This window comes from Parathielavia appendiculata (assembly GCF_033297405.1).
Source record: "Parathielavia appendiculata strain CBS 731.68 unplaced genomic scaffold N657scaffold_4, whole genome shotgun sequence".
Classification (NCBI taxonomy): domain Eukaryota; kingdom Fungi; phylum Ascomycota; class Sordariomycetes; order Sordariales; family Chaetomiaceae; genus Parathielavia; species Parathielavia appendiculata.
Window position 1 is genome coordinate 364,349 of NW_026944223.1, and position 25,816 is coordinate 390,164.

A 25,816-nucleotide genomic window follows, 5' to 3' on the forward strand; every position below is an offset into this window, starting at 1 on the left:
ACCAAGTTTATTCATTCCATTCATTCCATCAAGTGACCTACAAATACAAGCAGGCAATCTCTATTCTTCCCAACAACTAATTCCCTGGCTCCAAGGTCAGTCTCGCGGCCCTCTCACTTCATTCCACGAAACTCAGCGTTGCCATCCAACCCTCAACCCTTCTCCAACATTACGATTACAACAACCACTCAAAACATCCTTAACCTCTGCCAGAAACGCCCTCGCCATGGAAAGGAGTAAGAGAGCCCAACCAACAAAGCCAGAGAACCTCAGCCGTCGACCCAAACAAAGACTCGAGTTCCGCCCGATCGTGTCCCCGATCAAAAAGTCAAGTAGGACATGCCATGCCGCGCTGAAGTTCGTCTAATCGTACCGCTTTCATGATATGAGATTGAAAACCGAGCGCTCTGTCCAGTTATGGCCAAACCTCGCCGTCACGCAATGGTCTTTCAACATCAACCGTCCACCCCTCACCCCCCACACACCATCCTCTTTTAAGGGAGTCTCAATCATGAAGCTTCCCAACGACAAAAAAAGAGGGAGCTTGATGCCAGCAATAGGCCTCGAAAACTCAGGGGCTCAGAGAAGGGGGGTGGGAGTAGTTTGAAAGAGAGGTGGGAAAGGATAGTAAAAAGAAACAATGAATACATCCGCAATCCCATCATCCCCTTTTCCCTCTCACGAGAAAAACGCCGCGCCAGAGAAAGCAAAAACTTCAAAAAGTGAGAAAAACTGGATGGAAAACAGATGCCATGGAGAATCCCACAATCGTATTCACAGAGATGGTCGTTCGTCGTCTGTTATCGTCCGCATTATGCCTCGAAAAGGCTGAGAGGTCTCTCGGTTCTGTCCGGAAATAAGAAAATGACGGAAACCAAAAGTCTGGAACAAAAAATGCCGGCCAATGAGTCGTTCTGACAAGGTTTTTTCCGCGCCGAGGGCAACCTCGAGGGTGTGGTCATGAATTAAGAGGGTGACCAGTCGTGTCTGGGAGAAAGAGAATGATAGGTACCGAACCCTTGGTGCACATGCTGATATGATGACCGAATGCAAGCCGCCCCACAGATGCCATGCAACCCCAACGATTCATACCCGTTCCCTGAAAGAGGAGAAAGTCTAAGCAGACGAGACCGTAAGTCGTGACACCGTTCCCTTGCTCTTTGCCTTGGTGCCGAACATGGAACCATTGAGCAGGGCCTATTTGCGCCGAGAACAGTCTAGTGGCTGTCTTCACGCGCGGCTCACTTGGCTCACCGAGGTTCTACTCCGCTCGTCCTCCTCAATGACATCGCTCAGCCGAGTAGGGTGGTGGTGCCGGGGCATCGTCTCCCACCCAGGCGCAGCGAACCCCTGGCCGGAGTACTCGCCAGCCCAGTGTGAGCTAGACGGGGGATAGCTCGTGGGCGCCTGGGAGGCCGGAGTTTCAAAATCCTCCGTCCCGGCGTCCGACCTTCGCCCCCGACTTGGCGACGCGGCGGGGCTGTGGAAAGGAATCCTGTTCCCGTTCTCGTCTCTCAAATAATTCCCTCTCGCATCCATCATGTATTCACCCTCGCTGTACCCCGTGTCGGATCCCGCGCCGTATTCGGCTCCGGCATCAGGACCGGCGGCCCCGGGCTGTTGGTAGTACCTTGCGCCGGGGTCCCCAGCTGAGGTTGGCGTCGGCGGCGCCGCGGGTGCAGGCGCAGATGCATACGCCGGGTACTGATTTCCTTGGGCGGCAGCGACGTACTCCGAAGTATCGGCTGCATGGCTGTGCGATCGACCATGCCGACTTGCGGTTGTGCGGCCCGGTATGGTCTGCGTCATGGGCACGACTTGCACTCCGCCAACGAGGGTCGGATGCCCTTGTTGGAGCGAAACAGTACGGTCCCGCTCTTCTTGCTCACGACGGCCAAGCTCCTCCCAGGCGCGGCGCGCTTCCTCCTTGGAGATGAGCAGTTCTCGCCGCATCTCAGTGACGAGCTTCTGAAGCTTGAGATTTTCGGCTTCGTGCTGTGCCGCATTTCGAACGGCCTCGGCTCTCGCTTGGCGCTCCTGCTCCATCTGAGCTTCCAGCATCGCATTGACCTCCTGGTGCCGCTCCAATTCTGCACGGGTTTCGAAAAACCACCTCTGAAATTTGCGCTCGGAGCTGGCGCGGAGCCGCTGCAGTTCGACAACAGCATGGAAAAGATTGGCGCCGGCAGCTGAGAGATCAGCCACCTGCCGGGAGAGTTGTGTGCTTATCGGGTTGCGCTCCGCCTCGTCGGTGTTTTCTTGCAGTCTCCGCAGCCAGAAGCTCGTCATGCCCTCCCAATGGGCGGAGAGAGCCTCCCAGCGTTCGAAGGCATGGGGAAATGTGTTCTTGATACGGGAAGCAGCAGAGGGTTGGCCAGACGGCTCGCCTGACTGTGGCGGCGCCGAGGGGTTAATTCCGGGCTGAGGCGCGGGAGCCGCGTTTTGCGGCGGCTGGGCTGAAGCTGGGACCCGGGTTGGACGCAAAGGTGGCACGGCGATCGATGGCTGTTGAGTGGCAGCAGAAGGCACGTTTGCAGGCACCCGGGAAGATGATTGGGCTTCCTGCGCACGTTGTTGCCGGCGCTGGGTTGCCGGGTCTGTGGGGATATCGCCGGCTGAAACAGCGCCAGCAACGGGCGGTCTCTGTTCTGCCGCTCGACCTTGTGTCTCCTCAAGTAGCCGAGCTTCCTCCTCAGCGCGGGCACGCTCCGTCTGCTCACGTTCTGCCCGTTGCCGGGCCTCTCGCTCTGCCCGCTCTCGCATGATCATGCGAGGGCCGCGAATGACTTGCTGAGGAGATCCAGTCTGGGCAGGAGGTGCCGTCGGCCGGGAGGATGATGCGGCATGGCCATTGGACGTGGCAGGGGCGCTGCCGCCTGTGAGAAGATCCGCCATTGAAGCGTTCTCCTCCACCAGATCCGGAGAGAAGGGGTGCGGCTGTCGAAGTGCTTCCTCGAGGGCCCAGAGAATAGCACTCTTGGTATGCTTGGAAAGCCGGACGATCGGATGTGGCTGGCGCTTTGTCGAGGGAGGGTTTCCCTGGTTGAGGCTGACCGACGACGGTAGAACAGCCGACTCGTCTTCGGGGTCGTCACTCAGCTCCTCGGAGAGCTGCCGGCGGAAAGATTGAAAGACTTGCTCGGCCGGTCCAGGTTGTCCGGGGGCTGTTGAGAAGAGGGGTCGTGGGCTGATGCCGACGGTGGCGGCCTCAAGGTGGACCCGGCGCGGTGTCTCAGAAGGGCGAAGGCTGGGGCGGGGGCTAGCCGTGAATCTGGGTGTTCGACGGACGGTTCGGTGGGAAGACGGAGTGGGTGATCTGTCCTCTTGTTGGGGTGTTACGGAGTCTTGTCGGCGAGGGAGCGTCCGTCGCTGGCGCTGTTGGGCAGGAGTTATTGGGTTCTCGTGTGGCTCGCTGGGGATACGAGGGGACGACGCTTCTTGACTGCCAGCAGCAAGGTCTCCCAGAGCACCAGCGGACGCTGGTGTGGTCGACAAGGCGAACAGTCACCACGCGCAGTGGTGACAGTGATCTTGCTACTAGAACTTGGCGCTGCATGTGGGTGCAGGGTTAGATTCTGTTGTTCGCTGCGACGGTGGGGGATGGTGCCTGGGTGCAGATGCAACCGAGGAGGACTCACACTAGGGAAGCTGCGGTAAGTTGATATCGAGGAGGGTGACTGTGCGTCTCCTCAGAGCAAGTCAACGAAGAGGACTTGTCAGAAAGAATGGAGGAATAGACGGAAGATCCTGCTCTCTGGCACTGCACATGGACATCCAAGGCTTGGGAAGCGGGCTTGGACAGTACCAGAGATTGGGTGTTGTGCGGAAATGCGGGAGGCGGGACTCAAAAAGGGCGTGGCTGGCGGAGGGCCAAAAATTGGCTTCGGTCGGAGAAGCAAGTTAGTCGGGCAGCTTGTCTGCGCCGCCCAAAGTTCAAAATTAAAAAAGGAGTGACTGGTCGTGCTTTGTCAGGGCATCTAGCGCCTGATCTTGTCGAGTCCTGCGACAAGAGAGTGAAGCTGTCGGGATGGCCGCCGGTTAGCACCTCTCTGTTTATCGCAGCTCTGGTGCCCGACCGGCTTTCGCGGCCAAGCTCCAGCTCACAGCAACTCACCGCCACCTCAGCACCGCGATGGGTTGTGTTGTGCTGCATAAAACGAAGGAATATGGAAACAGAGCGCCTAACTGCTTGGACAGGGCATGCTCGGGTCCCAATGGCTTTAAATGAGGGTTCAATCCGCCGATGCTCGACAGGTTGCTGGAACTGTCGATTTTTGAGCGGCTGGCGATTGAGGTGAGGACCTGATCAATCGAACTTTCGGCCAAGAAAGTTGTGCTTGGCCAGGGATCGAGCTAGCTGGGGGGGCACGGGCCTCTGTCTGACGTTTAATCCCGACTTCGATTTGCGGCCGTGCTTCATTCACTACTCCTCTCGTTATTTGTAATATTCGTGCTGCTCGAGATCGTGTCAGGTGAATCGGACAGTGAGCAGGCAAAGATGTGATCCACGCTAGAGAGGGGGAGTTCGGAGTTTGATGTGCATATCATCCAAGGTCCCTTCATAAGGAGGGTAAGTCGGATTCCATACGCATTTCCAAGGCCTCACCGATGCCTGCAGCTGACGGCGTTGGGTCCAGGCTGGGTTAGACCCAACCTGGAATTGGCTGATACTTCGCAGATGCAATCTATATCAGACCCAGGTGCTCCTTTTACGGGACTTTTGCCCTCACGATCTGTTCGTCTAGAGCTCCATAATCAACTAGATAACTCCAGTCGATAACAACGTGGGGCTTGTTCCGAAGCTCCATCACTTCGATTCCAGGCTTCAATCTCTCCAGGGCTTATGCTGAGTGGACAAATGTCCTAATGTGCGCTGGACATAGATGCCCTCAAGACTGGCCCGTTTGTGCCAGGAAGCTGAAGGTGAGACTCAATCCTTCTTCACAAGGAAAGCGAGGAGGTTGGGCCACTGACAGGGAAGCTGGAGATGGAGGGGAAGCTCTGAGTTGGCAGTACATAAATGACGAAACAAGGGCCCTGCTGCCACCAATCGCATGTCGCCCGCAAGCATCCAACGATCCCAATAAAGCGGTTCCGATCCGGGGGTCCACACCATCTTGGGGCCGGAGCTCCTGCAGGTCTATCAGGTTTGCGGCAGCCCAATTGCGGCCAGAAAAGACAACATGGGATGAAAGAGGGCCCTCGAAGATGGCACAAGATTGGCTCAGAAAACCCGTGATAGTGATGCGATGCATTCAGTGATGTTTTGCATCAAGCATAACTGGAGCAAAATCCCGATTGTTAGCTTTCCTCCGAGTCGAACATGATCCGACGATTTCGGAAGCGCGGCTCGGCGCCGATCAGCGGAGGGGCGGGGTTGTGGGGCTCGGCTGTAAGTGGACCCTCCGGAAGGTCGACCTAAACCGGCCTCAGCCGGGCCAAACCGGCGCCGGGATCAGCCACCACACGCGACTTAGGTTGTGCGTCCGGGTTCAAGAGTTAGTGGCCCTCATGAGTGCTCTCCCAGGTGAGATGGGAAGCTGACAAACGATCCAATGCAACAAGCGCCGAGTTGACCGTGTCATCTCCTTCTCTGAATGATCTACGGCTCGGCGCAACTACAACCGTCAGCTCGTGCCCGTTCCCATCAGTGAGTGGGACGTCAGAAATTTCTTCGGGCAGCAGGAGCCTTTCGGAGGTCGTGTCCATCACTGCTAATCTGTATGCTGGGTGGCAAGTGAGGAGTACCATGTACTTTGGGGAGACAAAGACTGAGGCAGCTGAGAGTGACATGGATGCATATATCAGGCCAATACGGCCGAGAAATAGGTGAGCAGTTCGACACTCGTATCTGGAATGATTGACCGTTTGTGTTGCTCAGCGTCGTGTTAAGTTAGCACCAAGCAACCTGAGCATTAGGTGACTCAACTCGGGTATGAGAAATATAAAGTGGCGGATCTGAATCTGACGCTCGGCTATGGATTTCAATTTAAAGAAGCCCTCGATACTTTTATTCCAGGGTTCAATTCCCTTTGGTACGTGCACATTGGGATTCAAGCTCTCCTGAAGCCGGAAGATTCCGTTCATGGTTCGCAGTTTGTCACCGGCTTCCAGGTCTTCACAAATTCGAACACCTCCAGGAGAGTAAAGTAGAGAGAGGGCCTTTCGAGATGTGAACCACTCCTCCGAAGACTGGACTCCTTAGTGCCATGGAGTAGGTCTCCCTTGTGGTCAGTGCCCTTTCTTGTACCTTGCGTTGGGTTGAGTAATGGAGAATCAGTCTCCTAAAGTTGAGTAGCAAGTGTTGCCGGAGCTCTGGGAGGTCAACAAGTCCCTAACACACTGCCCAGCTACGGTTTGTCGTTTTAGTTACCAAGTGCTACTTGCGGCTGCCACGTTCAGATGGGATAAAAGTCGAATATTGTTAGGGCTATTCGACTGACATCAGACTCCAATGCCACAAAGCTGCCGAGTTGTTGCCGGAAAATTCCCACCTCACAAGTCAAAATTGATTGCTAACAGTTCTCTGTTTAGTCGGAGCAAGCTCTTTCCTTCTTGCTGTTCCCCTTCCGCTCCCTCATTAGCTTCTCCTTCCACTCTTTTTTACCGCAGCAAACAACCCCCATCTCGCAGCTGAGGTATCGGTGCTGCGGTCTCCACCAAAAAGTCAATCCCTCCCCTCTTCCCTTCATTTCTCCCATTTTTTCTCCCTTGGATCAGTCGAGCTTCATCATGGATGACAACAAGCAGAACCAAATCGGTGCGCAAGCAAGCAAGCACCAGAATCATCACCACGGGACTGGGCCTGTCACCAAAGGCCGTTCCGGGTTTCAGGGCAGTCTGCCAATGCCCAAGGCGGTCTTGGTGTACCCCTTCGGCAGACCGTTGATGAGGCGCCAACTGGGCGATACTGATGTTTACACGGCAGTGAGGATGAGCCTGGGCGTCCCGCACTTGACGCCCGGCATGCTTGACACGTCTTCTCATGCATTTCTTGAGGAGGCGACAAAGATGCTGCAAGAGAATCAGAACAAGCAGCTCCCCTACAACCCTCTCAAGTTCATGAAAATCCTTCGCAAGCGCCCTGCCCTTCGAGAGTCGTGGCTCAGGCGAAACTCCAGCTTCCTCCTCACAGTCTTCGTCATCCTCCGCGCCGCCCGATGGTAGATAGCTTTGCTCTGTTTTTTTGATTTATATTTATGTGATTACCAACAAGAGAAATATTACCAGCAACTGGAAGAAGAACCCTTGACACCCCTTGAACGTCGAGGATCACTGCCAGACAGCCCGAGCAAATCGATTCCTTTATGGCGGCCGGGACTTTCTTCTGGAGCGGCTCAGACACCGTGACGTGGTTCGTTCACGACAACAACGAATTGGACCTCATCTGGGCCATGAAGCCCAGAAGGGGCAAGCCCAAGTCCGCAAAGAAACAAACAGATGAGGACGCCGAGATCCGGGAGAAAGAGAGGGAGAATGTTGGAGCGACAGAAGCCACGCATGGCTGCCTGCCGCCGGCCCCAGCCAAGTGCCCAACCTGGACGTCAAGATTACACTCGAGGGACTGGTTGAGGGCATGCGGCGCCTTGCCTCCGACGTCGACGAGCCCGCACTGACGGAGGCCTTCGCCAAGCTCCGCGTCAGGTCTCGTTGGAAAATCACAGTGCTGAACAATCGTTCCCGAGATATGGGCAAGTTAGCTGTGATTATTCCAGTGCTCCGAGCCGACCAGCCAAAGGCGATGCATGCTGACGCTGCAGTCCTCCCCCCTCCCCCTCCAAATAATAATAAAAAAAGAAAACAGATCACGATGGCACTGGAAGGGAGCCGTCAGGATGCATGTTGGCGACGCTGTCAACCTCGTACCTTGGTAATGTTGACGCCCACGGAGAAGACCGCTTGTACCACGCGCCGCAGCGGCGAATTCCTTCATCGGTTACTTGCATAGCGACATGGTTCATCAACGGCGGAGGGGAAGGCACCGTTGCTTCCCTGTGGTCTAATTTCATTCGGTTCAGTCAAGGTATCTAGGAAACTGGGTGTATACGGCATGGAAAGAGACTGGGACTGTTAGCTGTACCTAAATATACAAGTACCACTATTGGTCATACATGTAGGAAAAGGTGGTTCATGAGAACTGAACAGTCCGTTGTTCAAGCACAGTTGGCAAAATTGCCGTTCCGTAAGCGTCGGGCCAAAGCAGGCCAACTACTTCCTTCGCACACTTTCTGTTTTTCTAGGCCACCATCCTGAACGAAGGAGTACTGCCCGCGCGCCCCCCCCCCCCCCCCCCCCCTTTCCCGGGCCCCCCCGGCGACACATCCGGCCTCCATCATGATATCAAGCCTTTTCTGGACCTCACGCTCACGGTGATACTCGTGGCTTTGGCGTGGCAACATATGAGGGGCAGACAGGCAGGGGAACTCGCGTCGATGAGGTCAGGGACGCATTCGACCGCGGGAAGAGCAGCGGCTTGGCATAGACGGCTGCAATGCTGGGGTCGTTTTCGTGGTGTAACTCTACACACGCAACGCCAGCGGGCAATCCCCACGAGGTGTGGTTCCACATGGGATGGTTGCGTCTTTCTGCATCCATGACCGCTAGCTGAGATAAGGTTCGGACCTCACGGACGGTGTATATGCTTGACTGGGTTACCCTGAGACTGCATCAACTGTGCTGTCCGTGGAAGTCACGGTGGGGATGTCTGCCCGGACATGCGCTTGGACATACGATGGACTTCGGGGTATAAAGAGGGTGCGTAACTCCCGCTTGGTCCTTGATTCTTCGCATTTTGCTCGTTCGCAGTCACCCTTCCCATACGAACACCCAGAAGACGTGATAAGAATCAAGAAAACCAACCATGCCTAGATGCATCCATCGCGAAACCTTCTTCAAGGTTCCAGACCAGGAGGGGGTCCAGAAGTTGCTTGAGGCATACAGGGTACTGGAAAAGAACCAGAATAGGGTGTGTTTGACGCTCCTCGCTCCTGGAGTTTGTTTTCTTCATGCTTGGGGTGGCTAACATCTGTCTCATTCTCCAGAACGGAAAGCCTTATATCCTCAAGTTCGTCTATTGGCCCCATAACACCCTCCGCTTTTTCCCCTGCTCCCCCGTCGCTCCTTCCCTCTCGCTCAAAGCCCTACACCTCCCCTCAGCCCCCCGGCCTAGGCATACTTCGTCGCAAACCAAGCTAACCATGCGATAGTCTCCGCGCCGAGCAGGTTCTGGATGATCCTCGGTCCAAGGGCTACACCGTTATGGCAAAAATGACGTTCAGAGACCGAGAAGACATGCAGTACTTTGATGGCTGGTGTGAGGCCCACGAGACGCTTAAGAAGACGGCAATGGAGGTCACCACGGAGCGGCCGCTCGTGATCGGGTTCAAAGGGGAGGAAATGGCGGACATTCCGCCCGCGGAGAGAGCAGAGGAAGGTTCGGCCAAGACCCGTACCAACTCAACAGACTCAATTACCGGCCCGTAGTTGTATTTAGTCGAATATAGTGATTTGTACTTGCAGTTGCGTCAGAGTTGGTCGATATAGTCAACTACCATACTTACCCCTAACCCTGACCAACTCCCCTCCTTTTTATCCACCTACATCTTCAAGAATTCCTCTAGGCTAACGAAGTGGTACTGGAAGACAGGCTCCGACTAGCTCTATTTACACTACTGAGCCGCCAAGCCGTAAGCGAGGAATATCCTGTCAAAGCCGGCGACGGCAGAAAGGTCTCTTTTGTGGCTGTGGGGGCGTTGACGGAAGCTCAGGAGGCCTTTTGGATCCTTGAGAGGCATCTTCGTGGCTTCTTGGTAGCTTAGCGAGTATAGTAAGTCTTGGCAATGATTAAGTTTGACGATACATTTGAATGTGAACGTGCGTAATTGTGCTTAAAGTTGCAGAGGCTTGGTTGAAGTTAGTTAACCAAGTTGACTTACTGTGAGCCTCGGGCTCGACGGTGCAGATGAGACGTGTTGAGGGCGGTTGGGTCCAGTTTTCCGAGACGAAGAGAGCAATCTAGAATCGAATGGTATCAGAGGAACCTTAACCATGGTTTATTCATGTAATGAATTGATGATACACACCTGACCTGAATACCAGGTCCCACTCCAACTCCAACTCCCCCCAACCCTCCCGTCATCATCAAGGTTTACCCGTCTTCTCAGCCTCGGCCATCCGCTTCAACCCCGCCAACCACGCATCAAATCCATTCTCAACCTGCCTCCCCACGGCTAACCGCACTACAGGCGCCAGCAGGCCATAAAATGTCTCCCAGCAACGATACTCAGTCTCCGACCCACCATTAACCTCAACAAACTCCTGCACCCGCTCGGATCGGAGCATCCACGCGGGCATGAGCAGGCTTCCGCGCTGCCTCCAAGCGATGCGCCACCCTTTGCGGCGGCGGCCGACGTCGGCGGCGGCCGCGTCGTCGTCCTCGGGGTCGTCCTCCTCGTCAATGGGCTCCAGCACGCTGACCTCCAGGGCGGTGGGCCGGCCGGGCGTGCCGTCGTGTTCGTCCAAGTTGAGATGCACGTCAAAGGTGAACTGGGTGCCGAGCTCCAGGGTCAGGTTGTGTGGTTCAGTGCATGCATCATTGGGTTGTGAGTCGATGGTGCATTTTCTGCAGAAGCGGTTCCAGGTGGGGTCTTTTTTGTGAACAAGGTTAGCAAGGTTGGTTCGTTGTATTTGTTGTAGAGATGGGGCGACGACAAACAGTCTGTTGTGTTGATAATGACGTCCAGGCAGTCCCGTGGCGTGGCTGCGATGCGGGATGAGCACTGGATTGAGAACGTCCCGCCCTCACCGTAGCTGGGGGTGGGGAGGCCGGGGCCGGTTACGGCGCGGGATGAGAGCGGAGTTGACATGGCTGCCGCGGTGATGGGGTCGGTAGCTTCCGGGCGGGAGGCTTTATCGTACGGAGCGGGAGTCGGGAGTGGATCAGCTCCGGCGCCGTGGTCTGGTGGTTGTTGTGGGACGGAGACCGGACGCTAATGCATTGGCAGCGAAGTGGGGGCGCCATAAATGTTGTACGGATCCGTATTGTACCCCTGACCCCCTCCCTGTCCACTGATCCTTCTCACTTGGATGCTGTGGTCCAAGCTCGTCGCGTTTTCCTTGTGAACAACCTCGTGATTCTTCGGAAACAAAGCCGGTGCCGTTGGGACTCGGCCATTGTTGCCAGCTGCATTATTTTTCTGATGGCTCTCGCAGGTTCGGCCCCGAGGAACATGGCAGCGGCACCTGACACATTCGACCTTCCAATGCGGCAAAAAGACATTTCGACCATTGGAATCGCCAGATTGCCGTCAACATAAATTCTAGCCAGCCGGGGAGCATCCGAGTCACGCCCACAGTGCGTCGTCCACTGCAGCAACGCAACCATGGGCCATGTTATAGAAGTACGCAAGGGTTCCGATTGACCCAGGTTTCCTGGGACCTCAGACAACCACTGCCTCTTAGCACCAGCCCATCCCTACCGAGGACCCAGTCATTGCTGGCACAGAATTCCCTGCAGAAGGCCCTCCTCCCCTTAATACCAGCCACAGTACCCGGGGCCGACCACCGCCAGGAGTACACCCTCATGGAACGGTCTCACGACGAAGTTCCCCGGGCACCATTAAAAGACCCGCAAACACTGGGGTAAGCCTTTCGCCCCATCTCACGTATTCTCCCTGTTGAACTGCTGACCCGGCCGACTCGGAAGCCTGGACAAACCACAACACTATGCCGCTGTCCCGAGGCCATTTGACCAAGAAATTGCCCGTTTTGTTGCCCCCGCCGGTATACATGATGGATCACGGTCCACTCTGTATACGGCCAGCAGTACTTGGCTTACAGCCTCCTGACTTGACCTCTCGAGCCGCAGAGTTCGACTCATGTCGTGCCTCGGCGTGAGAGATTCCCTGACTACCGAGACAAGGTCTCATCGCCCTTCCCCTGTTGTACAAGTACACCCGGCTGGCCCTCTCTCTTTTCTAGACCTCACTCTCCGCTTACTCAACGGCCGCAAGGACAGCTGGTCCCTACCAATTTGTGTTACACCTTGACCTTTTCCCACTGACGCCACTCATTCGACCGGAGCCGGGACATGACCCGAGCGGATGGGACTGTGGCGTTTCTGTGGGTGGTGTCATGCCCTATCCACGGGCATGGGCATGGGCGAGCTTTGCAAATGCAGTTCTGTTCTAACTCGACTTCATGGTAGATGCTCACACACCCTAGACAAATTAAGAGAGCTCCCCACCGTAAGCAAGCAATTTGCACAAGCGTAGCAACAGACAAAGTCGTCCAGCCAACAAAACCTAAAACGCCCTAACCGTAGGAAGATAACTCAAAGTTACCAGTGTTGTGGAGCAAGACCCAAGTTGATCTGCTAAACTCAAAGCAGTTCGACCGCCAGCGGTCCATCACTGGGTAACCAAAATTCTGTAGGAGGCAGTATAGCTCCTCGACTCGTCGACACCAACATGGACTGCCTGCCGTCCGGCGCCGCTTGAAGCGAACCCAGCGCCCCCAAGAACAGCAGATTTCCAATAATCCCTTTCCCCGTCCCCAGCCCCGGGGTCGAAGCTACCGAACCAAAGACCGCACACTGCTAACACTGGACAGCTCCACGTCTCGCCTACTACCATCCGCCCGACCCGCAAGCTGCTTGTGCTGCACCATGACACTGACAACATGGCTCTTGGGCCGCGAGCTGTACGTCCCCAAACTTAGCAGCAACGCCACCAGCGCGACGACCGTCATGACAAGCATCTGGTCCCCAAACGCATCGGAATACACACGGATAACCTCGAGCCTCGCCTCGTCCGGAAGCGCCAACACCGCCATCAGGTTCCAATGGATCTGCCCCAGCTCCTGGGGGCCCAATCCACTAGTGAATCCCAACCCCGATTCGGAAAGGGAAGAAGAAGAAGAGGAGGAGGAGGAGGAGAAGTCAGAACCCCCCAACGCGCTTCGAAGGCGCTCGTTGAAGACAATCGTGCACGCAGCCAGGCCCAGCGCGCCGCCAAACACCCTCGCCTGCGCCACGGCGCCCTGCGCTGCGGCTAGATCGTCGCTTGCGGCCTCGACGGCGGCGATCATGGTGCAGGCGGCAAAGGACAGGCCGACGCCCAAACCATACACAGCCGTAAATCCCAGCAGGAGGTTCAGGTTCAGGCTCAGACCACCGAGCTGTTCTTGTTGTTGTTGTTGTTGTTGGTCTGGCGAATACGACAAGGACAACGAAAACGAGAAACCGAGCGTCAGCGCCAGGCCGATGACTTGTAGCAAACTGCCCGCCATGACCGTCTGGCTGGTGAGGTTGGTCTGTTTGGAGAGAGCACCGCCCAGGAAAGAGCCGAAGGCGCAGGACCCGAGCATCGGGAGGAGGTGCACGCCGGCCCAGAGGGAGCTGTCGCTGTGGAGGAGCTGCAGGGACTCAGGGATCTTGATGACGAGAGCGATGTAAATGAAGCCGCTGAGGAGGGTGACGCTAGCATCATTCATTATTTGTCAGCAAACTGTGATAAGCAAACGGCTGTTGAAGCACAGAGACCGGGGATTGGGGATGGGGAATGGGTGGGTGTACAGTAGACATGACAGGTAGACTCGACTCCTGGCCAGACTCATGGGGAATATTGGCTCGATCCGATGGCATGCCCGGAAGAGGTAGTACTCCCATCCGGTGAGGAACGCCCAGCAAGCCGCTGCCGTCACCAGGGACCCTACGATGACCGGGCTGGACCAGCTCCAGATGAGGGAGCCGGCCTCCTGCATGGCAAACACCAATAGAATGGACGCCGCGGCGAGCAAGATGTTGCCCAAGAAGTCGATCTTGTAGACGGCTGTCCTGCTGGTAGTAGCGTATCGGTGGCATCGTTCGTCGGGCCAGAGGGCGTAGATTCCCAGCACGGCCAGGGCGCCGAAGGGGATACTAGACTCGGAAAACGGGGTCAGCCAATCAATGGTTCAGTGTCTCTTTTTCCCCTTTTTGTGACGCAAGGTAAACAAACGAAAGAGACGCACTTGAACCAAAAGATGCCTCGCCAGCTCCATTCCGATATGGCGCCCCCTAGCAAGGGTCCCAGAACGAACGAAATGGAGAGCGTGATGCCCACCAGAGCCCCAACGACCTCGGGCTTGCTCGGCCCCTGCTCGAGAAGGCACACCTGCGCCAGGCTGTATAGCCCGGAGCCGCCAACTCCCTGGACTGCGCGGCCAGCGATGCTTTTTTTTCCCGAGGAGAAATGATTAGCCAGGGAGTGCCGATGGCAACGACGTTGGCAAACATGAGGCGACGGGACGGACGTACAGTTCCCCCATGCGCCGTGCAATACCGCACCACACCGACCCCAGCGTAAACAGTAGCCAGGCTATGGCCAGGACATTTTTCCTTCCGTAGATGTCGCTTAGCTTGGAGAAGCCCATCGCGAAGCCTGAGAAGCAAACGAGTCAATGTACGTGTGAGCCGACACACGCATGACGGAATTCCAAAGTATATTTCCAGTTTTGCTTTCCTCGGTACTCACTCATATATGTCAGCAGATATCCCAGCATGGTCCACGGCGTGTCCTGGTAATTTTGCAGCTCAACCGAGACGGACACGAGCGCGGTCGAGACGATGGAGGTGTCGAGGCACGAGAACATCAGACCGGCGCAGATGCTGCATGCAGGAGGATGGTAATCGCTGTGTTAGATATGCCGGGCATAATGCGAAGAAGCATGAGGAAGAGAAGAGCGGGCTCGTACATTATCGTTAGAATAAGCTGCCGCGCCGAGGTTACCTTGGAGATGGACTGCTGTTGCTGTTGTTGTTGTTGTTGTTGTTGTTGTTGTTGTTGTTGTTGTTGTTTTGCTTGGTGCGGCGGCGTCTCGCTGCTCCTGATGGACCCGTGATCCCTGGATGCATCTTCTCCTCCTGCCATGTCAGACAGAGAAGGGTTGGGAAAGGGAAGTACCATGTTGTCGTCGGACCAATAGTCCGGACAGCTGGTGTTATGTTGTTGTTGTGGTTGTAATGCGGGCTCTCTGCATCCAACGTCTACTCCTGGTAGACCCATGCAAGATGGACCTGAGGTGACTTGTCGTTTGTCCCAATGGCCGGTTGAGCCTGTGGATGGGTTGGTTTGGAAGGGACGGATTCACAAGAAAAGGGGCCCTCCAATGGCCTCCTCTGGCTTGCTCGGAGAGATGTGAGAGTCGAGCGAGATCAGTCGTACATGCGCTCGGCGGATTGAAGAAAAGATAAACCACTGGCAGCCCAAGGTAGGTAAGGTAACTTAGGTAAGGTAGGCAGGACAGTGAAATAACCCCGAGGCAACCGCTTCAGCTTAGTCCAATACGGGATGGCGCGGACTTTCGGAGCGTCATTGAGTGATGGTAGTGTCTCCCAAGCAGTTGTCAGAAGCTTCGATCGAGTTAACTCGGATGAGGCAGGCTGCGTGGGTGGGGTGATGGGACGGGATTGCATTTGTACAATACGCACCTTGCCGCCGTAACAGGCCTGACGCTGCTAGTCTCAACGTCTCCGTGGCTGTCAACCCCATCTCCAAGGCATTGAAACAGCTTTTGATGTCTCGTGGGGCACAAGAGCAAGGCTGGGACGGCAGGTCTTAGACCGGAACTGACTCCCGCTTCAGAGCCGTCCATTGTGCGAGCCGGTGATGTTTGACCAGCATTGACTCTGTTTTCCCCGTTAGCTCACGCAAATACTGGACGGATATTGCACGAAGAGTGCATTCTGACTCCATTCCGACTGCTGCATGTTCCCAAGCCGAGCGACACAGGTAATACCATGGGCGGCGACCAGTGTCGCATTTAGTGTGACTCTAAACGGGAACTGTTCGCTGAGCAGACTGACTACCTAGAGGTAGGTAAGGCACCCTAGGCTCGACCTGGCCGTTCGACAATTCCTTGACGCTTCAAAAGGAAAACGGATTCTGATTCCTCCTAACCGTTCTCCTATCCATGGATGGTGGACTCGACTGTTACCCGTCATGGACGGTCTGTTTGTCGGCCGATGGGGCCGGAAGCTAAACAAAGTTATTCGCATACGGTAGGCATATCTCCGAGTATCGGCCATACCGGTCAATGGCGGGTAGTCAGTTGCAAGCGAGCTAGGTAGGACGTGTGGCGGTGAGGTGCATCTGTCTAAGACACAATTGCTGGAAGAAAAAGGGGAAGGCTCTCCTGGTCCCGTTTGGGGTGCACAATGCAGCAGTCCGATATCTGAAGGTGACACATGTGCCCATGCTTCTGGCGCCGGAGTCTTGTTCGTTGCCTGGCAAAAACGTCCATTCCTCATGCTGGAGCTGAGATCTGCGAGGGCAGCAGGATCTGATATCGTGCCATGGAACGGACCAGACGACGTGGCTGGGTCGGTCGAGGGTCGGATTGCCTACTTGCTGCCTCGATGCCATTACTGCCAGGTTCTCGACTTATGAGTTCTGTCTTAAAGGGTTAGTTAACCCTGAGAAAAGGATGTCAGGGTGAAAGGCTTCTCTTTTTCTTGCCTGACGTCTGGTGTGAGGAAAACCGAAAAATATGAAAGCAACCAAGATGATTGTATTATCTTTGCTTCACTGACTATCTGAGCAGAACATACTAACTGCTTGGCTTCATGTTGCTGCAGGCCCCCATCTGGACAATTGTCGATGCGGTGGGTTTGCCGTTGCGCGGCTGCAAGGAGCCGGGCTGAGCCGTTTCCAGTGGCTTGCTGCGCAACGGCGAGCAGCAATGGCCCGGAAAATGTCCAGGAAGGTAGTGAATACTCTTCGTTCCTTCCCGAATACTTACTGAGGACTGTAGCTCTACTCCCGAAAGTTAGGCATCGCACAAGGCATCTTCTTCGGTCCGTGAGAATGGCAGTCAACAGACTGGGTGCTACGGTATATCCGTCTTCTTTCTCAGTGTGCCATATGTTTGCGTGAGACGGATGAATGATCTAGGGACTGGATGGCTGGTACAGTACATGAACTGGTCGTTCGAGTCTAGTCATCGACTGGAGCTGATGTCCGGCCATGTCCAAGAAACGTCTTATCTTCTCAACCGTCATGACCGTTGAGATGAATAGACATTGTTCGACAGCCAGGTAAACACCGTCCGAAGCCAAGTAAAAACGGCAGCCATCTCGCAGGCCATACCAAAGCAGCGTCACCCGCCGCTTCCAACGCGAACAACGGGGTTCCCGTCAGCATTTCAAGCTACGAGTCCACCATTTAAAACCGTGAACGTCGCAATGACGACGGCAGCGTCTCAGCACGCCTCTGAAGCCATGCAGACACCGGTTTTCAGATCGTCGAATTCACTAAGCCATGCGATCAGGCCGCTATTGGCACAGCAATTGGTGTCATAGCCTTTCTTCTCGGACTTCTTACCATACTCGTCATCACCAGAAGGAAAGCAAGAAGGCTCTCCAGCATTTGTGCCCATGAAAGCCACCTTAGCCCCCACGATTCAAGCCAGCTGATCAACGTCGACGGCGCAGGGGCCGCGAGGATCAAAGCGTCCTCCGAGCCGCCGTTCGAGGACGACGACCTCACCCAAGGCCTAATTGCGGGCCTAGAACAGCTGGGCGGCAGAATCCAAGAGCACGTGGCGAGCAACTACCATTTCCATGGATGGCAAAACCATGACGGATTCGTCCAAGCCATCGCCCGTCTCCCCTTCGCGAAGCACGACGCCCAGTTTCTGGCCCATCTCTGCACCGTGCCGGCACGAGTCACGCCACCATTCAACACCTCATCGCTGTCACGATACTTTCAGCTGCCGACTACGGCACTTCCCACGACCACACATCTTGCTACCGCCGACTGTTCTCGCTCTTTGGGAGAGGTTGCGCGTCTCTCACGGCGACGACAAGAAGTACACCGAAGGCAGGTTTTCTCTTTTGTTTCCCACGTCGCCGACTTTCCATGCGTGCGACCTACACTGTCTCGCTAACGAGTTGGTCGACACCAACAGCCCTCTAGCAATGGTAGAGTCTCTCCGTGTTCCTTATCCGAAAAGATCATCCCACCCCGGACAACGACAACAACAACAACAAGACGCTGAGCCCCTCCTCAGACGCCATCCAAGCCCAAGTAATCAACCTAAGAGCCCTGCTCGACTCAGTCCCCGCCAATTTCGCCCCTGACAGCCACGAGGAGAAATACCGACAGAGCGAGCAGCTCGAGGAACTGGTCCCGAGGCTGGGTTACCGGATGCTCTCGCACCCGTGTTGATGGTCCTTCAACTGGCAGGCAGCAGCAGACGGCCATGAGATGGTTCCGCTACCGGGTCTGCTGCGGCTCGGCAACGCCCGTGGGGAGGTAGCTGGATCAGCCATCAGCTGTTGACCAACCCGTAACTATTTCTGTCGGAAGAGAGACAACCAGCTGGCCTGGCCTGGCCTGAGTTCCCCTGAGATGTTGTATGTCAAGCATCGAGAAATCCTCCCAAGTATACCATAGTTGCACTCAAAGGACGCTCTGCACGCTGAAGGATGCGAGGAAGATTTCTGGCTTTTTCGTGGTTTAATGTACTAACGTAAGCTCTTAGAATTTCCTGGGGATTTCCCATGATATGGCCAGTAGGAATGAACGAGTTTCAAGCATCTGTGATAACTAAAACAAAAAAAAATGTACAAAGAAATAATACTCCGAACCGCCGTCATCGTTTTGACTAGAAGATAACTCTCTGGGCACCAGTATAAAAACAGAGGGTATCGAACCACAGGAGTTTCAAGGCGAACCACAAGGCAAGGATCCGTCGGACGCAAGAGACCGAGCGTTTCCCTGATTACATAGCGCTTTTGCAGCCTGAAAAAGGGGTATCACCCACATGAAAGGTAAACAAAGCATCGTCAAAACAACAATGCGAGCAACCAGGAGGTTCAGCAGCGCGCATCACTATTTCGCCGCCTCCACCTTGGGTTCCTCATCAGCAGCCGCCACAGCAACCCCGTTCGCAGGAGCAGCCGGTTCATCAACAGCCTTGGCACCAGAAGAAGGCTCAGTCGCAGCAGCTTCAGCTTCAGCTTCAGCGGGAGCGGGAGCAGCAACCTCGGTCTCCACGACGACAGGAGAAGCATCCGCAGTGCTCTCCTCAACCTTTACCACCTTATCAGGCTGCCAGACCGCCTCGATAATACTCATCCGGCATCCCTTCGGTCTCCGCACACCCTGGGAACCCCCATCAAAGTCAGCATTCATTTACACAGTAATACTCCCCCTCCTAAGAGTAGGTACCCCCAAGAGAAAAGACATAACAGCTCAGGAGAAAACAAAGAGAAGAAAGAAACTCACCTTGAAAACAAACCCCTCCCCCGCGGCAGCAAACAGCGCCCGAAACTCGGCCTCGGTCCGCTCCTGGGCGTTGAGCAGCGCGAGCATGACGACGTCCATGCGGCGCATGACCCGCTCGTCCCAAGGGTGCTCCTGGCCCGGCTCGCGCAGGCAGTGATCATTAATCACAATGCGGGCGCCCGGTTTGAGGGCGGGGATGAGGTTGCGGAGGATGCGCACCGCGTAGGGGGTCGAGTAGTTGTGGATGATCCAGCGGAAGAAGTAGACTTTCGTCATTACCGCAGGCATTAGTTTTGAATGGTATAAGGGGGAGGGGGTCCGGCGGGGCAGAGGGATTTGGAGAGAGAGCAGGAGGGGTGTCCATACCATCGGCGTCCTTGGTGACCTGCTCAGTAAAAAAGTCATGCGCCAGCAGCTCAATCCGCTCCGCGACCTGCGGATCCTCACTGATCGGTTTCGGCGCGCTGTCGACCGTCTTGGGCAGGTCTTGCACGACAAACCGCATCCTCTTGTACCGCTTGGCCAGATCCACGCACATGAAGCCGTGCGAGCCGCCAATGTCGACAAAGGTGCCTCCCGCGGCATCAATCTCGCTCAGGTCGTAACCTCCCCTCTCGACGTCGACAAAATAAAACGGCTCGTACCCTTCGCCGCCCGTCAGGCTCGCCATGGCGCGGCCCATGCGGCGGGCCCGCGCCGGGTCCTTGCCGAAGGTGGCGAACATGGGCTCCTTGTCGACCGTGTCAAATGCGAACTGGAAGCCGGCGCGCGTGAGCGAGGTCGCTTCCGGGTGCGCCTCCAGCGCCTGCACGACATGACCCGAGGCCCGGAAGATGTCCTCGCCGTTGAAGCCGACCCAGGCTTGCATGTCCTCGTCCTCGGCAAGGACGCGCGACGCTGCCGTGTGGGCGATGACACCAGGGCTCGGTTCCCGGAAGATGCCGTTGGTCATGGCCATGCGGAGCAGGCGGGCCAGGTTGATGGGGTCCAGAGTCGTCTTGGTCTGCAGCTCGGCCAGCGTGATCGTCGAGTCAATGGGGACCAGTTGCGCTGCAATGGTGTGTTAGACAGGTCGTATGCAGCAACTTGGAGGCGAAGCGTCCCGGTGTCAAGGCTTACCGATTTTGTAGTGGTTGATGGCAGTGAGAGCCAAAACGTCGAGGAACTGCGCGAATTTCTTCGTATCACGCCCTTTTGGATCGAGTACAAGGGGAACGTACCTCCCAGATACCCCACCGGACGGACTCCCGGGGCCCATGGGCAAGCATGCCCAGCTCCTTGGTGGCGTGGATAATCTCCTGCCTGCTCTCCTGGATATCCTCGGGAAGATGCGGGAAGTCGGCTGGGGCATCGACGTCGAAGCTAGGCATGGGCAGTTTGTTTGTCTTCATGTAAGACTCGAGCTTCTCGGTGGCCTTGGTGATCTTCTGGGCCAAGGCAATCATCCGAGACGTGGACTGCTCGGGTCGTGTCTCAATCTTGTCAGTCCTTGGGGCCGGCGCCGCAGCTCCGTTTGTCTCGCCATTCTTGTGCCGCAAAGTCGAGAAGGCGGAGAAGGACCGCCGGTTCTGCTTCTTGATCTCGGCGTCTGCGGTCGAGGAGGAGCTAGAATGGAACAGAGAGCTCAGTCTGAGCTTTGCCATTTTGCAGCAGCGTTGCTAGCCTAGATATAGGTATAAGAATGTGAGACAACAGCGCTCCGCTGGAGGGAAGGCAGTGGTTAGTTAGCACGTGGTCTCTTGGAGGAGAATCCCAGTACGAAGCATCAAAGCCTCAAGAAGCGTGAGTGAGGGGCGTGAGTTGGTGTCACACATCGCTCTTGAGAGCCGGAACCAGGCCGCCCCTGGTGGTCTGGTGTTGCAGAACCAAGGAGGCACCGGCTGATTGGGTTGATTTCGAGGTTTGGGTAAGAAAGAGAAATACCTGGATGGCCAATGGCTGGTATGCTCAGGTTACCAATCCAGTGTCTATCCCGTCCAGTGTGTTGTTAGTCCCAGGCCCCCTTCTACGGTCTGCGGGAACCGGCATCAGTGGCTTACCGGGCACGGGCTTTTGGTAACGAATTGGCCGTCGTCTCCGGTTGCACGGCAGTGTCTCTGATCTCAGCAAATGGGAGTAGAGAGTTGTGGTGTGTCAAGCCGGACAGCCGGGTCTTCTAATGATGATGGAGGGACAAGGCGACCGCGGTCAGCGAGGATCGACGCGGGGAGACGGCAGTTCAGAAAGGTGCAACGGCAGGGGTTCTAATGTCGTTCTGGGTCGAATTAAGGTTCGTGCCGGGGAGACCGGGCCAGACTTTGTCTGGAGTATGTACTCGAGTATTGTACAGGTCGGTGATGCGATTCCCAGCCCTGAACGGGACATCCGTTTGTTCGTGAAGCAGACGTGGCCGTTTTGTACGGCGAAGCTCACAGGCAAAGGGGCCGTATCCCGGCTCCGCGTAGCCGACCAGGAGCAGTCCCGGTTCTTCCACAAGCGGGATGAACCCAAGACTGACGGGATCCACGATGGGATGGTTGCGTCCCTGCGTCTGCATCAACCCATGCTCCTAGCCATGCTCCATTCCCAGGTCGGCTAGGCGTCGACCAATGCAGAGTGCAGCTTTCGATAGCGTGCCATGTGAGAGAGTGTGAGAGAGTTCATCACTGAAGGCTCCTGCAGATTTCGCAGTTCTCCGTTCCTCTGATCAATGCCACCTCATCCCAGAGCTGATGCTGCAACCGGTACCGACAATTCGGGTTCCTGGTTCCGCGACCATGTGCCACAGTCTCGGACCGCGATTTCTAAATGCAGCTCTCGCAACACAAGGGAACCCACCCCGCAGTTCCAGCCGAGGTCAGGTTTGCTGGAACTGATTCGGCGAGCAAAGCCAGCGTGTCGATTGCGAGAACCTCGATTGCGAGAACTCGATTGCGAGCATACACAGTAGACAAGAAAACCGAGATTCCCGGATCCAATCAATCAGCGGCAGCGAGCCGGGAGCTATTCCGATAAAGGGAAAGAAGGACTCCACTGCCCACGGGGCCAGGAAATTATTACCGGTCTGGGCAAGCGGGGACCTTCCACACCTTGGGGGACCTGCTCTGTGAGCAAGATGGTGATGGAGTCGAAGCGATGACAAGACACCGTGACGACTCCTATCGACCGTCACTCATGACCGAAGATGCGGAACCGTAGATGTGGGTAGGCAAGAGGAATCAAATGCTCTGTCTCCGCTGTGCCACATCTCTCAAAGCACATGCAAGATTATCGTGCCATGCTGCTTCTCATTGGCCCAAATTCGCCAATGGCGTCAAGGGTTGTCCATTGGACTTCTGCAGTCAAGAGCGAGCTGGTTTGGATTGGGTGGAGAAGGGGATGTATCAACAGAGAGCGGTAGGTATGAGAGTAGTGAGGCAGAAAATGAATGTCAAGAGAACCTCAAGATAGCAAGAAGCCTGAGGTTGCATATCCCCCCGATATGGAAGCTCGAAGCCAACAACCGGAGGATTTCTGAGGTAACAAGAACAACAGTGGTATCATGCTGTTATAATACACAACCACCTCCGTAGCAACACAACATGCCGTTCCCCCCAACTCTACCTTTAGTACTATAAGTAGCTTAATACCCCGCCGGTTTCTGTCCGTACACGATATGCAGCGGCATGTAAGCCAGCATACTGTTATCATGGTACGCCTTGCGCACTTCGACCAGGAACAGCTCGATCTGCTCCCTGCTCCAGCCGCAGCCCCTCGACAGCGGGCCGAGCGCGATGGCCTGCATGCCGTCGACGAGGATGGTGCGCCAGTACAGCCCGACAGTTTTGAGAACCTTGTTCTTGGCCCAGGTGCCGATGGGGATCTGCAGGACGCGCTCCGTGACGTTGACAAACCCCACGTCGCGCATCATTTCGGCCAGCCGGCCGTTGGCAGCCGCGTGAAAATTGATGCCCAGGTTGCCCAGCCCTTCGTTGATGAGCGACCAGTACTGCGCCACGGGATGGTCCGGCGGCATCGAGTTGTTGACCGAGATGGGAAAGTGGTAGACTTCCTGCATTTCGAACCAGCCGCCAGGGCGGAGGTGTCTTGGAGACGGTGGGGGTTAGTAAAAAGAGAAGATAGGAGAGGGAGACAAAGAAAAACATTGCCGCAAGGCGAGGTAGTGGAAGAACTCACTCAAGAGTCCTCCGCATGAGTCTTGGCCAGTCCTTGATGGCCATGACGGTGTGCCGAGAGTGGACGTAGTCAAAGTAGTTGCGGGGGTGCAGCCAGCTTGAAAGGGAGAGTGGGTTAGTAACGCAGGAAACGAGACCGCTTCATCGTGGCAGGACTGGCGTCGGAACATACGGGCTTCTGTGTAGGTAGGGTCAGCTTTGGCATGGGGTTCCAGAGTAGATTAGAGTCAAGAACATACTCTACATCGTCCACCATGAAGCGCACGTTCGGTGGCACCCACTCGGGTTGTATGGGACTTAAATCAACCCCTAAGATGTTGGCGCCGGGGAACAAGTCCCCCACTGTCCAAATGAGGTCAGCTCGGTCGTAATGACCTGCGGGACGACGAGGTGTCGCGTACTCTCAATCGCCCAAATGCCTGTCCCTGTTCCAATGTCGAGAATCTCATGGGGATGCTCCCCGATGGGTGCAAAGTAGAGTTGGCCACAGAGCAACTTGACCATGGTGTGTTTCATGTCTTCACGCTGCTGCCTGCCCCTTGCGTCAGTGACACTGCTCGGAGGAGGATGGGCCACATGAGTGAAAAAGTCGCATACTCAACGTCGTCATTGGGAAAATTGTATCGCCCCTCGCGAAACCGATGGTACCGGCGCCCGTTCTCAAATATGTAGTCGCGGACGCTCTCGGCAAGCGATGTAGAGGCCGTGGTGTTGTTGTCGGTCCCGTAGCCGTCATCGGTACCCAGATCATCACTGTCGACGACAATGCTGCCTTCTTCCGCTTGTGCCACGGCAGCCTGCTCCTCCAGTGCATCCAAGTCCGGCTCGGTCTCGCCATCAACCGCGGGCTCAGGTCCTGAGTTGGAGGATCGGGATGTGCCCGAGAACATGTAAGGTGGCGAGAGGCTTCCGCGTGGTCCTGTCGAGAGGTTCGGTAGGGAGTCCGAAGCGGTGATGGACTCGGAGAAGGCGCTGTCGTGAAGAGAAAAGGCAGAAGTGCTGTCGTGGGCCGAAACCGAACTGTCGCCCGCCAAAGAAGCCGGTGGCTCCAGCGACGTGCTGCGGGAGTCGTTTCTGCCCCTCGCGCTCGCTTGTGGCGCCGGATCTTTGATAGGCCGTGGCTCTGTGGTCTTCGTGCTTGGAAGCGTGGCAGGTGCCTCAACCTCTGTTGGCGAAGCATCCGTCTCTGCGCGACTCCTTTTCTTTGACCTGGTCTCCGACTCGGTGACCACTGTCAAGGCTGGGGTGCTCGGAGGTTGCTCCATGATGTGCGGATCCGAGTCTCCGTTCTGGGATCAGTTGAAGAAGATGAAAGCAAACACGACGGAAGAGGCGGCGCCGTGGCTTGTCAGCCCCCTCGGAAGGCGATCCGATTGTTACACAGTATGTAGAGACAGAACTTGTCCAGCCACAGATTCCGAATGTCTCAAGGCCGGCCAATCGACGGCTAGCAGCAGCGTGGGCTTCGAGGTGCGAGAATATGGAGAGGGTGTTCAAGCTGCGACTCAAGAACACGCAGCGGTCGTCGAACGCCTGGTACGGAACTCTCAACAAGGGCGAGAGCCAAGGGCGCGGGACAGCTAGCAAAAATGAAGCACGTAGGGTAGTCCGGGGAAGCTGGATTCGACTGTCACGATTTTGTCCAAGCCGTATTGTCACGGGGCTCCAGATCTGTGACAGTGACATGGAAAAGACAATTCGCAGCAGGTCTCGTTCAAAGATTCGCCGCCTCAGGAGGCCACAAGAAGGGCGAATCAGCCGGCCCGTCCCCAGATTGAACGTTCATAGTCAGCCGATCAATGGAGCGCAATGGAGCACAACCGGACATTCGAGTGGACCGCAAAATGGGCGCGGCCGCCGGCCTTGGCTGGTCGTGAAGGAACTGGCGGGATGGGTGGTTCTCATCAAACAGTTTCGCCTGGGGGAACCCCGGGCGGGAGAGTGGGGGAGGAGCTTGAGCTTTCTTTTGCCGCCTTTCCAGGGGTTTGCCCCTCTTAGCTGGGGGGTTAAGGTTGCAATATCCCACTCACATCTTTCTGATGAGGAAAGCCAACGAAGCCGACATCGTCAGTTGGTCGTGGATGGTGAGAATGAGAGGCAGACCGGCCACAGATAACTATATGGCGTCGTGAATCCCAATGATCTGGGCGGAAGTCAGCCGAGGAATAGCCCCCGGAGTGAGAGACGCCATCGTTGAGTCAAGGAAACAGTTCAGAGCCCAGCGCAAAAATGGCTTGCTTCTGATCTTGTCCGCTCGGATCAGTGCCGCCGCGCCTGTCGCAGGACTGTCACTGGCCAGTTGCGATTTGTTGACTTCCACGTACCGAATACCGATACACACTGGAGGATCTAGTTTGGCCAGAGTCGGAATAGTAAGCGGACGTCTTCCTCGGC

The 25,816-nt window shown here is 55.9% G+C and overlaps 8 protein-coding genes across 8 annotated transcripts; 3 read left to right on the plus strand and 5 right to left on the minus strand.

Moving 5' to 3' along the window:
- Window positions 1–1,230: 1,230 nt before the first annotated feature.
- N657DRAFT_655033 (uncharacterized protein) lies at window positions 1,231–4,153 on the minus strand (the record flags this gene model as incomplete). Its single annotated transcript, XM_062794552.1, has 5 exons — window positions 1,231–2,505; window positions 2,542–2,684; window positions 2,721–3,479; window position 3,639; window positions 4,115–4,153. 5 exons carry the CDS (start codon window positions 4,151–4,153, stop codon window positions 1,231–1,233), a joined length of 2,217 nt encoding a protein of 738 aa, XP_062648593.1.
- A 2,579-nt stretch (window positions 4,154–6,732) lies between these two features.
- On the plus strand, window positions 6,733–7,167 carry N657DRAFT_679643 (uncharacterized protein; the record flags this gene model as incomplete). The annotated part of the gene is made up of 1 exon (XM_062796206.1): window positions 6,733–7,167. One exon carries the CDS (start codon window positions 6,733–6,735, stop codon window positions 7,165–7,167), a length of 435 nt encoding a protein of 144 aa, XP_062648594.1.
- A 1,693-nt stretch (window positions 7,168–8,860) lies between these two features.
- On the plus strand, window positions 8,861–9,483 carry N657DRAFT_689229 (uncharacterized protein; the record flags this gene model as incomplete). Its single annotated transcript, XM_062796985.1, has 3 exons — window positions 8,861–8,965; window positions 9,042–9,064; window positions 9,207–9,483. 3 exons carry the CDS (start codon window positions 8,861–8,863, stop codon window positions 9,481–9,483), a joined length of 405 nt encoding a protein of 134 aa, XP_062648595.1.
- Window positions 9,484–9,668: 185 nt separating this feature from the next.
- N657DRAFT_670712 (uncharacterized protein) lies at window positions 9,669–11,171 on the minus strand (the record flags this gene model as incomplete). The annotated part of the gene is made up of 5 exons (XM_062795560.1): window positions 10,715–11,171; window positions 10,152–10,646; window positions 10,083–10,087; window positions 9,936–10,014; window positions 9,669–9,832 (listed from the first exon to the last, which is right to left on the minus strand). The coding sequence occupies exons 1-5, from the start codon at window positions 10,863–10,865 to the stop codon at window positions 9,669–9,671; spliced, it is 894 nt and encodes a 297-aa protein (XP_062648596.1). The 5' UTR covers window positions 10,866–11,171.
- Window positions 11,172–12,570: 1,399 nt separating this feature from the next.
- Window positions 12,571–15,633, minus strand: N657DRAFT_670713 (uncharacterized protein; the record flags this gene model as incomplete). The annotated part of the gene is made up of 7 exons (XM_062795561.1): window positions 12,571–13,477; window positions 13,574–13,918; window positions 14,011–14,211; window positions 14,297–14,420; window positions 14,514–14,647; window positions 14,734–14,973; window positions 15,470–15,633. 7 exons carry the CDS (start codon window positions 15,631–15,633, stop codon window positions 12,571–12,573), a joined length of 2,115 nt encoding a protein of 704 aa, XP_062648597.1.
- A 3,602-nt stretch (window positions 15,634–19,235) lies between these two features.
- N657DRAFT_570891 (S-adenosyl-L-methionine-dependent methyltransferase) lies at window positions 19,236–20,911 on the minus strand (the record flags this gene model as incomplete). The annotated part of the gene is made up of 4 exons (XM_062788774.1): window positions 19,236–19,534; window positions 19,635–20,318; window positions 20,388–20,433; window positions 20,489–20,911. The coding sequence occupies 4 exons, from the start codon at window positions 20,909–20,911 to the stop codon at window positions 19,236–19,238; spliced, it is 1,452 nt and encodes a 483-aa protein (XP_062648598.1).
- Window positions 20,912–22,783: 1,872 nt separating this feature from the next.
- N657DRAFT_334234 (S-adenosyl-L-methionine-dependent methyltransferase) lies at window positions 22,784–24,794 on the minus strand. Its single transcript, XM_062786872.1, has 6 exons — window positions 24,020–24,794; window positions 23,824–23,954; window positions 23,662–23,764; window positions 23,595–23,600; window positions 23,424–23,519; window positions 22,784–23,332 (listed from the first exon to the last, which is right to left on the minus strand). The coding sequence occupies exons 1-6, from the start codon at window positions 24,685–24,687 to the stop codon at window positions 22,870–22,872; spliced, it is 1,467 nt and encodes a 488-aa protein (XP_062648599.1). The 5' UTR covers window positions 24,688–24,794; the 3' UTR covers window positions 22,784–22,869.
- Window positions 24,455–25,702, plus strand: N657DRAFT_334546 (uncharacterized protein). Its single transcript, XM_062786873.1, has one exon. It carries the CDS (start codon window positions 24,903–24,905, stop codon window positions 25,536–25,538), a length of 636 nt encoding a protein of 211 aa, XP_062648600.1. The 5' UTR covers window positions 24,455–24,902; the 3' UTR covers window positions 25,539–25,702.
- The last annotated feature ends 114 nt before the right edge of the window (window positions 25,703–25,816 follow it).